This window comes from Mustelus asterias, chromosome 12 (assembly GCF_964213995.1).
Source record: "Mustelus asterias chromosome 12, sMusAst1.hap1.1, whole genome shotgun sequence".
NCBI classification, from domain to species: Eukaryota; Metazoa; Chordata; class Chondrichthyes; order Carcharhiniformes; family Triakidae; genus Mustelus; species Mustelus asterias.
Genome location: NC_135812.1, coordinates 85,374,179 through 85,389,883, shown reverse-complemented (window position 1 = coordinate 85,389,883; position 15,705 = coordinate 85,374,179). Strand labels below are relative to the sequence as shown.

Sequence of the window (15,705 nt, the reverse complement as noted above, 5' to 3'; positions counted from 1 at the left end):
CTTGACCTTCCTCTGTATTGACTGAATTTCTTACATTTCCACAAATTACAATTTTCTAAACCTAAGAACAATAAGTAACGTGACTGGGTGACGTACCACCTAACTTAGATCCAGCCAGTTCTGCTCGGAGTCGGTTTCCCATCTCAATCAACTGCTGTTTGTCACGGGAAAGCTGAATGATGTAGCGAGCTGTCTGCTTTAGTTTGGCTTGCAAAACCGACACAGCAGAGCTTTGAGGTTTTGAGGGACTGTTAACCAATTGTGAGTGACCCAGTCGCTGCCGTAGTTGGAGAATTTCTCCCTGAAGCTCCTTGACAAGCTCAGTCTGGAGTAGAAGAGGAAAAGAAATCACCAACTTATTCCTGAAAATACTATAATAAACATTTGATGAGACGAAAACAACAAAGGCCTGTGAGTAAGTTTGACATTTTTTTCCTGGCAATCTTATTGACCCCCATTGTTTCCAAATACAGCCTGCAGCATTTATTTGAAGTAAGAAGTCTCACAACACCAGGTTAAAGTCCAACAGGTTTATTTGGTAGCAAATACCATCAGCTTTCGGAGCACTGCTCCTTCATCAGATGGAGTGGAAATGTGTTCTCAAACAGTGCAAACAGACACAGAAATCAAGTTACAGAATACTAATTAGAATGCGAATCTCTACAACCAGCCAGGTCTTGAAGGTACAGACAATGTGGGTGGAGGGAGCATTCAACACAGGTTAAAGAGATGTGTATTGTCTCCAGACAGAACAGCTAGTGAGATTCTGCAAGACCAGGGGGAAAGCTGTGGGGGTGACTGATAATGTGACATAAATCCAACATCCCGGTTTAGGCCGTCCTCATGTGTGCGGAGGAGATAAGAGGAGATAGCAGGGCATCTGGATAGAAATGGTTCGATCAATCAGACGCAGCATGGATTCATGAGGGGAAAGTCGTGCTTGACGAACATGTTGGATTTTTATGAAGATGTGACTAGGGCGGTTGATGGAGGAGAACCGGTGGATGCGGTGTTTTTGGATTTCCAAAAGGCGTTTGATAAGGTGCCCCATAAAAGGCTGCTGAAGAAGATTAGGGCACACGGAGTTGGGGGTAGTGTGTTAAAGTGGATTGGGGACTGGCTATCCGACAGGAAGCAAAGAGTCGGAATAAATGGGTGTTTTTCCGGTTGGAGGAAGGTAACTAGTGGCGTGCCGCAGGGATCGGTACTCGGGCCGCAACTGTTTACCATTTATATAGATGATCTGGAGGAGGGGACGGAGTGTAGGGTAACGAAGTTTGCAGACGACACAAAGATAAGTGGAAAAGTGAATCGTGTGGAGGACGGAGAAGATCTGCAGAGAGATTTGGACAGGCTGAGTGAGTGGGCGAGGACATGGCAAATGGAGTATAACGTTGAGAAATGCGAGGTTATACACTTTGGAGGAAATAATAACAAATGGGATTACTATCTCAGTGGAAACAAATTAAAACATGCTACCGTGCAAAGGGACCTGGGGGTCCTTGTGCATGAGACGCAAAAGCCCAGTCTGCAGGTACAACAGGTGATCAAGAAGGCAAATGGGATGTTGGCCTATATTGCGAGGGGGATAGAATATAAAAGCAGGGATGTCTTGATGCACCTGTACAGGGCATTGGTGAGGCCGCAGCTGGAATACTGTGTGCAGTATTGGTCCCCTTATATGAGGAAGGATATATTGGCATTGGAGGGAGTGCAGAGAAGGTTCACCAGGTTGATACCGGAGATGAGGGGTTTGGATTATGAGGAGAGGCTGAGGAGATTGGGTTTGTACTCGTTGGAGTTTAGAAGGATGAGGGGGGATCTTATGGAGACTTATAAGATAATGCGGGGGCTGGATAGGGTGGAGGCGGAGAGATTCTTTCCACTTAGTAAGGAAGTTAAAACTAGAGGACACAGCCTCAAAATAAAGGGGGGTCGGTTTAAGACAGAGTTGAGGAGGAACTTCTTCTCCCAGAGGGTGGTGAATCTCTGGAATTCTCTGCCCACTGAGGTGGTGGAGGCTACCTCGCTGAATATGTTTAAAGCGCGGATGGATGGATTCCTGATCGGTAAGGGAATTAAGGGTTATGGGGATCAGGCGGGTAAGTGGTACTGATCCACGTCAGATCAGCCATGATCTTATTGAACGGCGGGGCAGGCTCGAGGGGCTAGATGGCCTACTCCTGCTCCTATTTCTTATTTCTTATGTGCGGAACTTGGCTATCAGTTTCTGCTCAGCGACTCTGTGCTGCTTCATTTATTTGAACTCAGGGGAGGCAATGGCCTAGTTGCATTATCGCTGGACTATTAGTCCAGAAATTCAGCTAATGTTCTGGGGACCCAAGTTCAAATCCTGCCACGGCAGATGGTGGAATTAGAATTCAATTTTAAAAAATCTGGAACCAAGTATCTGCTGATGACCATGAATCCATTGTCGATCGTCAGGAAAAACACATCTAGTTCACTAATGTCTTTTAGGAAGGATATCTTTACCTGGTCTGGCCTACATGTGATTCCAGAGTCACAGCAATGAGGTTGCCTCTCAACTGCTCTCCAAGGGCAACTAGGGACAGGCAATAAATGCTGGCCAGCCAGCGATGCCCATGTCCCATATATGAATTTAAAAATAATAATTTATACAGAATAGCATTTCCCAGAGGCAGCTCCACAGCCTTCAGGGTGCTCACTGGAAACGCCCATTCTCACCCTCACTTTGTTTGCCCCCCTCCTGGCACCGCTGAGTCTCTCTCAGCACACGTTTCATTCTGGGTGTCGGTTATTTGGCTGGCAGTGTGAAATTGTGGTCGAGATCTGACTGCGGCCAGAAGCGCATATCACAACTGCTTCTGAGCCTGCCGATCACGCGCACTCAATCAGCACAAGATTCGGGCCCTAGTATCTTTTGCAGAACTCTTGAAACAACATATAAAGGGAAGCTTTACCCTATAGAGTAGTGGCATAGCTCAAAAATTGCATACATTTTCATTTTCAATTGAAAATCAGGGTGAATGGTCAAACTCAACCAGTGCAGGTACAAATTTTTTTAAAAAGAGACAACAAATGTTGGGAAACCATGCTTTATACAAAATTACTTTATGAATTTACTGGTAGAATCCATCAATTGAATTTTTAGAAGACTAAAGTCACATTCCAATGACTTGAAATCATAGTCAAAGATGGCAGAACATTGGCATCGCCACACCTTGTACATTCCAAAGCCATTGTAATGGAGGCAACCTGTGTGAAAAACCTTACTAGGAATACCTGCCCTGCAGGACTATGAATGGCTGCCATCTCCTACTTCAATGGCAAAACATCCAGACAATCACCTGGATACTCAACTGGGTGGAGACAAACTATTAGAAATAATCATTTAGACAAACTCATTCTGGTTGAGAAAGGAAGGTGCCCAGATGTACAGGGAATCCTTGGTTAAAGTTATGGTTGTGATCCTGAAAATCACAACTTTAAGCGAATCATGAATTCCCACGGGAATCAATGTTAAAGCCAGAGTTAGGTTTCTTTGGACATTTGTCACTTGGAAAAACCAATGTACAAGTTGAATACTGTACCACATGCGTACAGTACTGTGCATTCCTACCTGAAACAGTTTGCAAATTAAAATAAATAATTAAATATAAAAGTAGTAGAATATAGGACATAATTTAAAAAAATTAATCGCCTCAGTAATTTTAGATTGGTCAGGCTCCATCTAGTGACAGTAGTTGGTTGTTGCAGGAAGCTGCTGAAACCCTGGGACTCTGCACTGACTTGGGCGACATGGTGACACAGTGGTTATCATTGCTGCCTCACAGAGCCAGGGACCCGGGTTCGATTCCTGGCTTGGGTCACTGTCTGTGTGGAGTCTACACATTCTCCCCATGTCTGCGTGGGTTTCCTCCGGGTGCTCCGGTTTCCTCTCTCAGTTCGAAAGATGTGCCGGTTAGGTGCATTGGCCATGCTAAATTCTCCCTCAGTGTACCCGAACAGATGCCAGAACGTGGCGACTAGGGGATTTTCACAGTAACTTCATTGCAGTGTTAATGTATGTAAGCCTACTTGTGACACGAATAAATAAACTTTAAACTTTAACTTCTGCCACTAGATGGGGCCTAAGAGCTTCAGTCTAGAATCATTGCCAGTAGCAAAGTGAACAGCGAAGCCAGGAGCCGAGCAGCTGAAACTTTACTCTGGCAAAGAACAGAGGGGTGAGGGGTGGAGGCAATGCCAGGGGTGAAGTAGGCTGGAAAGCAACTTGGTGGAGGGGGGCGGGGGTGGGGTGGAAGGAAGCAGATCAGAGAGTGACAACAAGAACAGAAAAATCTGTAAAATCTCAGCTGATTTAGCAGCATCAGTAGGGAAAAAAACAGAGCTAACATTTCGCGTCCATTTAATTCTTCCTCAGAACTAAAGAGAGGGAAAGTGTGTTGGATATTGTACTGCAGCTGGGACAGATTACAACAAAAATGTAGCAAACTTAAGAACAAGAAACAAATGATCCGTTGTGTGTGAGCATGTGTGTGTGTGTGTGTATGTGTGTGGGGGGGGGGAAAGAGAGAGTGGAATGTGGTCTGCATTGAGACAATAAATGTATGGGATATAACAAAAAGGGCTTAAGATGAAGGAGAAAGTTCACAGTCGAAAATAACTTGTTGAATTCAATTTGAGTCCAGAGGATTGTAATGTGTCGAATCGGAAGATGAGATGCTGCTCCTCCAGCTTGTGTTGGGCTTTACTGGAAAATAGCAGAAAGCTAAAGATAGGCATGTAGTCACGAGAGCAAGATGCTGAGTTGAAATGGCATGCAACAGGAAGTTTGGGGTCATGCTTGTGGACTGAGCGAAAGTGTTCTGCAAAGTAATCACCCAATCTGCTTTTAGTCTCTCCAGGTAGAGGAGACCGCATTGGGAGCAGTGAATATGGTAGATGTGAAGACAGGGCAGGGTGGAGGCAGACCAGCCAGAGAATAACATGGTGAGGTGGAGGGAGGTAAGCTGGAAAGTAACATCGGGAGGCAAGGATGGCAGTGTTGCGGGAAAGGTTTTGTGTGCAGGCAGGCCACAGAAGAGGATGTTGTGGCAAATTACTTTCAAGTGAAACTGGCAATGTTAAATGGATAAACGGACACTACTTTATTAACAACATTAAAGTGAAAAAACATTACGTGGTGTTATGATCCAGGTCAGAAACTCCAAGGCGTTTCACAAAGTCAGCCTAGACCATTAGTCTTGCACTTTGTTTCCATGCTATAAACCTCTATGACTCCATGACTTTGAATTTGGCATGGGTGAACATACGGTGTTTCACTCCAGGTATGATTCAAGTGAGCCACTAGGAAGCTTTTATCAAACAAAGTTTATTTAAGAACACAGTTGACATATAATAAGAAAAAACAGCATCTCTTTCACCAAGTACCAAAAAAAACCATGATATTGTGTAAACCTTAGCTAAACTTTACTGTTCCAAATCAAACAACGCCCACAAACATACACCTCTTTCTAGACTTGGCACAAAAAAAAGTGTGCTCATGTGTTGCTGGATTTTGCAGCTTTTTAACACCTGCTGTGAATTAGTCCTTTGGATGTTGAATTAACACTGAGGCTTTCCAACCCTGTAACTTTCAGCGTACCTTGAGAGAGAGAGTGGGATACAGACACTGCTCACGTCTAGCCTCTAGCTAGCAAACCACTGACAGCAGGATTTGCAAAACCAGGGAGACAGAGACATTAACAATGCTTTCAGTCTACAGTCCAAACAGCTTCTGACAAAAATGAGACTAAAACCTTGGATTTTCCCTGTGGGGAAAAAACTGTCCAAAGGCAACACCTGACCTGTCAATCATGCTCCACCCAACAATTCCAAAAGGGTCACAGAACTCCAGGACACTCCATTAGTCCAAAAGTTTAAAATGTTTATTTTTTTAGTGTCACAAGTAGGCTTACATTAACATTGCAATGAAGTTACTGTGAAAATCCCCTAGTTGCCATACTTCGGTGCTTGATCAGGTACAGATTAAAAATAAACAAGATGCTCATTATATTGCTTCAGTAACAATTAGAAGTCGCCACTCACAGACATTTTGGTACCAAAATAAACTACCAGAGCCTGTTTGAAAAAACTGCAGAGAAACATGATTAAAATACAATTCTTAAAGGCACATACCATCACACCTCTCCCCTTAAGAACAAAATGAACCATCGATATTCAAAGATGGCTTTACTATTCAAAAACCTTTGAGTTTCACACTACTAGTACTCTATAATGTATAGATACATATTATAAAATCAAAACTTGCAAACATAACAGTAGTATAGTCCATTTCAGTCCTTGTATTCCAAATTTGTGACACGCTGTTCAGCTGCGTCCTCGCTCCTCTCCAAAATACTTCTGGTAATGTCCTCAGAGAACTAGGCAGGATCAGGGGGATAAAACTGTGCAATCAGGGCCATTCAGAAAGGTCATTTTATGTCTGACCACTTTCTTGTCAATTGGCCTTCGCTCCTCCTCTGTCAGGTAGTCCAAACTCATTTGTTTGCTCTGGATCTGCACACACTTTGGCAAAGACACACAACAAATTGTCTTCCTTGGTGTCAGAACCCACTGCAACCATGGTTCCAGAGGTCACTGTGGCAGTTATGCTGCTGCGAAAACCACCGTAATGTATTTGAACACCAGCTGTCCAGTACAGTACAGTACTGATTCACTGGGCACCCACGTCATTATGCCAGTAGCTCATTTCAAATGATGAATCATAGAATCCCTGCAGTACAGAAGGAAGTCATTCGACCCATCGAGTCTGTACTGACCACAATCCCATCCAGGCCCTATTCCCGCAACCTCATGCATTTACCCTGCTAATCCCCCTGACACTAGGGTCAATTGAGCATGGCCAATCAATCTAACCCACATATCTTTGGACTGTGGGAGGAAACCGGAGCATCCAAAGGAAACACACGCAGACACAGGGAGAATGTGCAAACTCGACACAGACAGTGTCCTGAGGCCGGAATTGAACCCGGTCCCTGGTGCTGTGAGGCAGTAGTGTTAACCACTGTGCCACCCCTGTATAAGTATTGGTACAATTTTAGCAAACAGTCTCATTACACATTGTTGACCTTTCCTTTGAACTGCAGTAGTACGATACTTCCGCTCCTCAATCTCCTTTTTGAGACTGCAGTGACTGTTGATTTATTTACACTTCTCTCTGCATAGATGATGAGCTGTTTTTGAGAGCTCTGACGAAGGGTCATCCAGACTCAAGACATTGAGTCATCTATTCTCTTTTCATAGATGCCGTCAGACCTGCTGAGTTTCTCCAGCATTTTCTGTTTATGTTTTAGATTCCAGAATCCACAGTATTTTGTGAAGATCTTGGAGACATTGCCAAGGTGATATACTAGAATGGGGCTAGAATTAATCAGTTTTATGGATAGAATATAGAAGTTGGGAATCTCTTTAGAGTGGAGGAGGTTAAGGAGATGTTTAATAGAGGTGTTTTTGGATTTCCAGAAGGCGTTCGATAAGGTGCCTCACAAAAGGTTGCTGCAGAAGATTAGGGTAAACGGAGTTGGGGGTAAAGTGTTAGCGTGGATTGAGGATTGGCTATCTAACAGGAAGCAGAGAGTTGGAATAAATGGGTGTTTTCTGGTTGGCAGTTGGTGACTAGTGGCGTGCCGCAGGGATCGGTGCTGGGGCCTCAACTGTTTACCATTTACATAGACGATCTGGAGGAGGGGACCGAGTGTTGGGCAACAAAGCTTGCGGAGAACTAGGCAGGATCAGGGGGATAAAACTGTGCAATCAGGGCCCCTGTGCAAGGGGTTAAAACGTTTGTTAGCTAAACAAAGGTGCCTGCAGGTCTATGGGTTTTGGTTTCATTAAAGCTGTGTCTGCATTGTAATTAAAGGGTTTATGACATGAAAACAAACCAGGTTTAAAGAAAGACTTGCCTGTTGCTTAGCCAGCAGGGCACCCACTGAAAAACATAAGCAGTTGTGATTCATTTGGAACCAGGTACCTGAGAAGAAAGCAGCTCCCACAGAATCTGCCAGCAGAGAGGCAGGATAATGGAGTAAGGGGCAGAAAGTAAGTCCCAGAAGCTAAATAATGGACAGTTCTGGAAACCAGGGAATGAAAAGAGAAGTCCGAGGAAGACTAAAGTCAAAGAGATAAGGAACTGGAATCTGAACAAGGTACCTTAAATGAATTTAAAGAAAGGGGCAGAGAGAGGCTCCCTGTTAAAGATTGACCTCAAATGTGCAGACTATGTCAGCTAATGAGAAGCCAGACATCTGAAGAAATTCTAAGGTTGGTAACACCTTAATGTAGCCTGTGAAGCAGTGGTATTGTATTGGCATGCCTGGGTGCCTGAGAGATTGTGCAGAAGATTGAATGCATGCAGCAATCCAAGGTAGAGGAGTATTGAAAGGAGAGATTGAAATCCTGGAAGTGGATCCTTGCTGAAGACAAAGATATGAGAGAAAGAGTTGTTTGGGGGAAGATTCCAAGGCATGTTTCATTGGGATTGGAGTTTGGAAAAAATTGTGTGGAAGTCAGAGTTCCAGTGAGACCAGTTGGCTCACAGTGCGATGAGCATCTGGGAGGATTTGATGAAACATCCACAGAATTTCTATTGGGTGGCATGTGCCACTTAGTTTCAGAGTGTGGTATGTCTGACCACAGTTGGCCTGTTAGTTTACACTGACTGTGTACTTACTGAGAACATTATAGTATCATATATTTTGTAACTTATGTTATCCTTAAAATGTGTGCACATTTGTGAAGATATAGGTGGGATGAAGGAGTATTATAGTTAATCTTTTCATGTTTAATAAATGTTTTATTCTTTTGTTAGACGTTAATTGGCAGCCCTGTAACTCTGTTCATCTATGTTTCTAAACAAATAATAAAAGTTACAGTCTATGGAGCCAGGATTCCATTCTGGGACCTGTGTTCCAGTAGTAACACATTGCTGCAAGAAGGTGTACATAACAGGCAGCCCCTGAATCTGTTGCATCTGGTTTAGTAGGAAGCAATGCAACAAACTGAACATTTGCAAGATATGAGCTTTTAATTCTGTGAATTTACTGCACCTTCCATTGATAGAAGACTAAAAAAAAATATAAAATAAATGCAAATAAGCACTTGCTATGAAAAATAGAACTAAAATTCTTTAGAACTAAAATTGGCATATGAGTTCATAAGATCTCAGTGTAGAAGTCCAGACGCCTACTGTCTGAAATCAATTCAAAAGAAAGGACTTAATTATGAAGATATTTGTTATATATCTGCTACCACGGAAAATTAATGCATTATTGGTGAGTTTGTTGATATAATCCATAGTAAGAAATAATTTGACTTACAAAGTTCTTTGGAGATGTTTGAAAGAAAAAATACATGTGACAGTTTTAATCATTCAAATACTTGCAAAGTTTTGTTGTACATTAGCAAAGATTCAAATCTGTTAGTCACACACAGGTAATGCTTTAGCAATTTTCTGCCGTGTTATGCATAGTAACAAGAACTATACATTGATTTCATTTGCAATGTCATGACACATTTTGCCTGAATTTCTGCAGAGTAGCAAGTAGAGTCGGATTGCCACTCCACTTCTACTTTCTTACCTGAACTCTTTTTCGATCCAAATTTGCCTGACCTTCCGACTCAGGATGGGCAGGATGTGTGCATCACAGTACAGTCCTGAGGCCTTCAGGTGAGTGCTCGAAAATCAGAAGTAAGGAGGCCATGCTCTTTTTTGCAGCCTCAGGAGTGGGAGCGTGGGGAGAGTCGGGAGTCCAATCTTAACAGGGGGTGGGGTGGGTTGGGGGGGGGGGGGGGGAGGGAAGAATTCCATGTGGGTTGGGAGTCACCATAGGTGCAGATAGTTGGGGGGCTGTGGTTGGAGGAGTCCCATGGGTGCAGGTTAGTCGTGGGGGGAGGGGTGTCCCATGGTGGAGAAAGTGTTTGTGGGGATCAGGGGTGTGGGGTGGTTGGGGGAATCCACGATGCAGCTTAAATTGGGGGAGTGTAGTATGGTCGTGGGGTATTCCGTGATGGGGGAGGTGGCAGGTTCTTAGGGGTTGGGAATGTGGGGTGAACCCCATGGAGGGTCTGGACAATCGTTACCCTTTTTCTGGGTATCTATTGATGGAATAAAGTATGAACAATCTGAAGTTTGTAATTTAAATCACATTTTTGGATTGTTCCCAGCGCAGGGCAATTGCCCACTGGTAGGTTGCACTTTCCAGGCAATTGCTGTGCAATCCTTACCTGGGAACCCCTTGGGACAAGGGCAGGGGGGAGAGGGGGTTCCCTTGCACATCTTTGAGGAACCCCCCCATTACACTGTCCTGGAGCTCGGTCTTTACTGCCCATTAACAATCAGAATGATCCCTCTTCATGGACAGTAGTCTATTGAACTATTCTACTGAAGGAAGCTGTGTAAAGATAAGACCCTGTAAAGGCAATCTGGATGGAAAACTTTACTCATTGTGGTGTACCTTGTAAATAATAGCTATGAAATAACCACATACCTGTTCAACTACCACTGGAGCACGGCCACTCACCAAATCCAGCTTCAAAGCTGAAACCTGCAAAGAAGATTCACTTTTTAGAATGATGTTTCTCCTTTCTATCCTTCCAAAACTGTTCATAGGTTACTAGGTATAAAAGTAGCAAGTGACCTGTTCTCTGGTCTTTCTCAATGGAGCTCACACACCAGACACGAGATGTGCTGTAGTTTATGGCGGTTGCTTAATGAGATACATCTGACTTGCATCATTGCCTCTCTAACTAAAATTAGCAACTTGCCTAGAGAGGGTCATTTCTCTGAAATCACATCAGCATTACGGGTAGGTACTAAATTAACTTAAAGTACTTTTTCCCCAGAAACAGGAATTGCTCATTCTCTTCCTTCTTGACATTTTGGAAATGTTTTGCCAGACCCAAAGAAAAAAAATAACAGCTACCCTCTGGGAATGTTTTAGTTTTTGATCCGAGCCAACAACCTGTATTTATATATTACCTTTAACATAGTAAAACATTCCAAGTCACTTCAGGGGAGTCTTATCAAACAAAATTTGGTGCCAAACCATACAAGAATATATTAGAACAAGTGAACTAAAGCTTGATTGAAGAGATAGATTTTAAAGAATTTCTTAAAGGAAGAGATGCAGTGAGGGAGGCAGCGAGGTTTGATGGAGGGAATTCCGGTGATTAGAACCTCAGTAGCTGAAGGCATGGTCACCAGCAATTAAAATCAGTAATCCACAAAAGGCCAAAAGTGGATGATTGCAGAGATTTTGGAAGGTTGTTGAGCTGGAGGAGACTCGAGATAGGGAGGGGCAAAGCCATGCAAGTATTTGACAACAAGGATTAGAATTTAAAATTGAGGTACAGTTGCACCAGGAGCCAATATATGTGAGCACAGGGGTGATGGGTGAATGGAACTTGGTGCAAGTTAAGATACTGACAGCAGAGTTAGGGATGAATTCAAGTTAATGGGGGGTGGGAGAATGATTGGGAAAACATTGGAATAGTCACGTCTAGAAGTATCAAATGCATGGATAAGGGTTTCAGCAGCTGAGATGAAGTGGGGTTTGACATATGATATTATGGAGGTGGAAACAGACAAATCTCATTCATGGAGCTGATTTGGCTGACAAGCACTCTGAAACTCAGGGTCAAATAGGATGTCAAGGCTGCAAATAGTTGATTCCACTTTAGACAGTGGCCAAGGAGAGAGATGGAATTGCTGACTAGAAGTGGAGTTTGTGGCAGGGACTGAAAGCAATGACGTTTATCTTCTCAATAATTAACTGGACAAAGTTTTTGCTCAACTAAGACTGGATGGCATACAACGAGAATAAGAATTCACAGACAGTGGAAGGGTTGAGCAAAATGGTGATGAAGTAAAGCTGGGTGTCATCAACCTAATGCTGGGTTTTCAGATTATGTTGCTGAGAGACAACATGTAGATGCCAAATAGGAGGGAGCAAAAAAATGACCCTTGGAGGACTCCAGAGGTAATGGTGTGGGAGTAGGAAGCAAAGCCCCTGCAGGAGATTCTGTGACTGTGGCTGAATAGATAAGAATAGAAGCCGGTGAGTCCAGTCCCACCCAGCTGAAGGACAGAGGAGGGGTGTTCAAGACATAAAATAACAGGAAGAAAAATGGCCTGAAAAAGGAATCACATTTATTTTTGAGTTTGCTCAGAGGAGGTAGGATTTAGTTCATTACCTCATTTCCTAAAGCCACTGCTTCTGAGTTTTGTTGAAGATTACCCTTAAAGTATTCATCTGCCTCTTTGCGTGCTTCTACCAACTGTAACTCCAGTTCAGCAATTCGCTCATTTAGTCTCAGAGTTTCTGCACTTGTTCGCTGTTGCTGGCTGGTTAATTCGTATCGTAACTGGTCAATTTCAACTTGCTTCTGACGTGTCTGTGAAGAAAGAACAAGAGCACAGAATTAGCACACTGAGGAGTCCAGGTAAAATAGGTCAATTTCAGACCTTCTTCTAAACCGATATATGTGAATCAGAGCACAGGGTTCCCCGAAATCCTATGTGCAATCGGCAGTGAGGAGCATCCTGCATTACACAGTGGATTTTATCATAATTGAAGAGCAGCTAACAACTGTTAGTAAACATGGTAAACAATGAAATTTACCAAACTCTGCTCCTGATACTAATAAAAAAATGCAAAGGTTTATGCCAGAAAAATAATGGGTGCATTTCACAGGCCACTTGTGTGCAGGAGAGCAAGCAGATGGACCCACAAATTAAGCCCACCCTCTCCCACTGCAATTTTACGAATAGTGCAGGTAGTGTTGGTTGGGTTGCCTGCTCATTGCCCAACTGAGGCCCTGCAGTCGTCAATTAATGCCAAATAAGGGCCTCATCCCACTGCCACCCTCATTTAACGGGTGGCAGGAGAGGCCAGCATTCCAGCTTGACAGGTTTAACCCTGTGGGCTGCTGGCTGTTTGAAAAGGGGGAAAGGGTGGGGTTGCCTCTTGCTGGGTCTTGTCCAGTCCAATCCACTCCCCCCTCAACCCGCCATGTCCAGCAACAAATTGTTGGGGTCTGTCAGCCTGGTCCTAGGGAGATCCCAGATGTATTTGAATGTCTGGATCCATCAGTGAATGCCAACTCCTTGGTCGTCCCGTAGCACCAGCAGTGCCCACTGGTCCTGCTAGGCACTGATGGTGTACAGAACCGCCATGAGGCAGGATTTCCACCCGGAGATGGTTGGTAAGTTCTACCACATACTAATTAGAGGGCCATTCCTGAAAACTTGTCCTGGGGCAAGAATGCCAAGTGGAGGTGAGCTCGTCCCTGACATTTATGCTGGGGTGTGGGGAGCCTGCAAAAAGCATATAATCCGGCCCAACAGCAACCTATCACTGGAGCACACAGGTGCCCCAAATATATGCAGGTGGTGAACACACTGCGGAAGTGTGCAATTGCTAAGTTATGTTAATCTCTTTGGATGGAATATAAGCACGAGTTCCTTTCATTTGCATTTCGAACATAACATGAAAAGAGCAGAATTACAGAATCCAAAACCAAAAAAAAGACAAACACAGGAAAATTCCAACATTTCCAAGTCTATGGGAGCAAGGATAGGGGACCAATTTGACCATTGGATGACCATTGCAGCAGCAAATTGCCCCATGTGATTTAAGACTTTGGCCTCGTTCACATTCACTAGGTGTATTCAGGGTGACAAATTGGCATTATGGCAAAGCTTGTCAGATACTGCAAAGATATGGCAAAGGAGAAAAGACTGGAGCTGCTGTCAGGAAGGTAAGTCGTGGGGAGTGTGGCAGTTCCAGAGTGGCGGCTATCTAGATTATGTCTGTGAGCCACCGATTTATCTTTTTTAGAACAGTACAGCACAGAACAGGCCCTTCGGCCCACGATGTTGTGCCGAGCTTTATCTGAAACCAAGATCAAGCTATCCCACTCCCTATCATCCTGGTGTGCTCCATGTGCCTATCCAATAACTGCTTAAATGTTCCTAAAGTGTCTGTGACTCCACTATCACTGCAGGCAGTCCATTCCACATCCCAACCACTCTCTGCGTAAAGAACCTACCTCTGATATCCTTCCTATATCTCCCACCATGAACCCTATAGTTATGCCCCCTTGTAATAGCTCCATCCACCCGAGGAAATAGTCTTTGAACGTTCACTCTATCTATCCCCTTCATCATTTTATAAACCTCTATTAAGTCTCCCCTCAGCCTCCTCCGCTCCAGAGAGAACAGCCCTAGCTCCCTCAACCTTTCCTCATAAGACCTACCCTCCAAACCAGGCAGCATCCTGGTAAATCTCCTCTGCACTCTTTCCAGCGCTTCCACGTCCTTCTTATAGTGAGGTGACCAGAACTGCACACAATATTCCAAATGTGGTCTCACCAAGGTCCTGTACAGTTGCAGCATAACCCCACGGCTCTTAAACTCCAAATGAATGGATACCTTTGCTCTTCCATAACCCATAGAACTAATCGAAGACGGCACTGCCTGAATTAGCAACTGTGATGTTAATTACTTCAGAGGACCTCAATTTCCATATTAAATGGAAGCTCTCATCCAAAATCGGTGGACACTTTAAACACCTGGATGCAACCCTTTTTAAAATGGCATCAGCCACATTGCCAGTGTTCACCCGGCAGGAAGGCTTCCAACCCCATTTTAAGCAGTTACTACCCACTTAGTGTGCGGCAAAGGGAGTGAAAATCAATTCAAGAATTAATCATGGGATTTTTAAATTTATTACTGTTATTCTACAGCAGTAAAATCAAAAATGGCAATTCATTACCTAAAGGAATCATAGGATATGGGGATACCGTGGGAAAGTGGACTTGAGATAGAAGATCTGCCATTACCTGATTGAATGGCGAAGCAGGCTCAAGGTAGTATGATCTACTCCTGTTCCTATTTTTAACTTCTAATGCCTACGCTCCAGATTCTATGATTTTGGAGGAAATTAGATCAACCAGTGTATGCAGTCAGACACACTTACAAATACCTACAAATCCAATGGTCAGCTTCAAACCATTCAGTGGCTTTAGGACGGCTCTAGTCTACTAATTATTTGGCAATATGTCAGCTCCTCGGGTTAAACTAAAGTAGACATGTTGATTTGGCTCACAATACAATCATCACAACTTTGGATCCAGTGGCTCTGATTGAGATTTCTGAGCTGTATTTATACCATTACAATTGTAAATGTGGCATTAAATCCGAATGTGGCTCCACTTTAAAAAGTATTTCATTGCTGCAAAGCACCTCAGGTCATCCTGAGGTTGTGCAAGGTTCTATCTGAATGCAAGTCGGCCTTTCTAGTTATCATTCAAAGCACAGAATTCCATTCTTCACCCAGTATTATAAAAAAACTGATGTTCATCAATGGAAAAAAAGGCTATGAAGCTTCAATGCAAGAGAACTATATTGCTGGTACCTCCATGCACTTAAAACCTTTAAAAAAAAAGGCAATTATTTTTCTTCAAACAATCAAAATAAAAGATATCTCATGTAGTCTAGATTTATGGGGCAGAAACTGGACAGCATCCAACGTTCGGCTCAATTCTGGCACAGCGCAGTGACAGCAGTAGTTTAGCCTGAACAAATTACTGTAACCTTGTGATAATTTTCATTGTCTAAATTCATAGGATACACAGCGGCCTGTGGCTGTGACTCTCACA

At 43.5% G+C, this 15,705-nt stretch overlaps 1 protein-coding gene across 1 annotated transcript in view; it reads right to left on the bottom strand.

Annotated features, from left to right (window-relative positions):
- ccdc57 (coiled-coil domain containing 57) overlaps positions 1-15,705 on the bottom strand; it is a 180,332-nt gene that overhangs the window by 27,535 nt on the left and 137,092 nt on the right. Inside the window, exons 14-16 of the mRNA XM_078225529.1 lie at positions 12,238-12,438; positions 10,533-10,589; positions 97-325 (exon numbers count right to left, since the gene is read on the bottom strand). Of these exons, the coding sequence (XP_078081655.1) occupies positions 97-325; positions 10,533-10,589; positions 12,238-12,438 (487 nt within the window). The remainder of the gene's footprint in view (positions 1-96; positions 326-10,532; positions 10,590-12,237; positions 12,439-15,705) is intronic.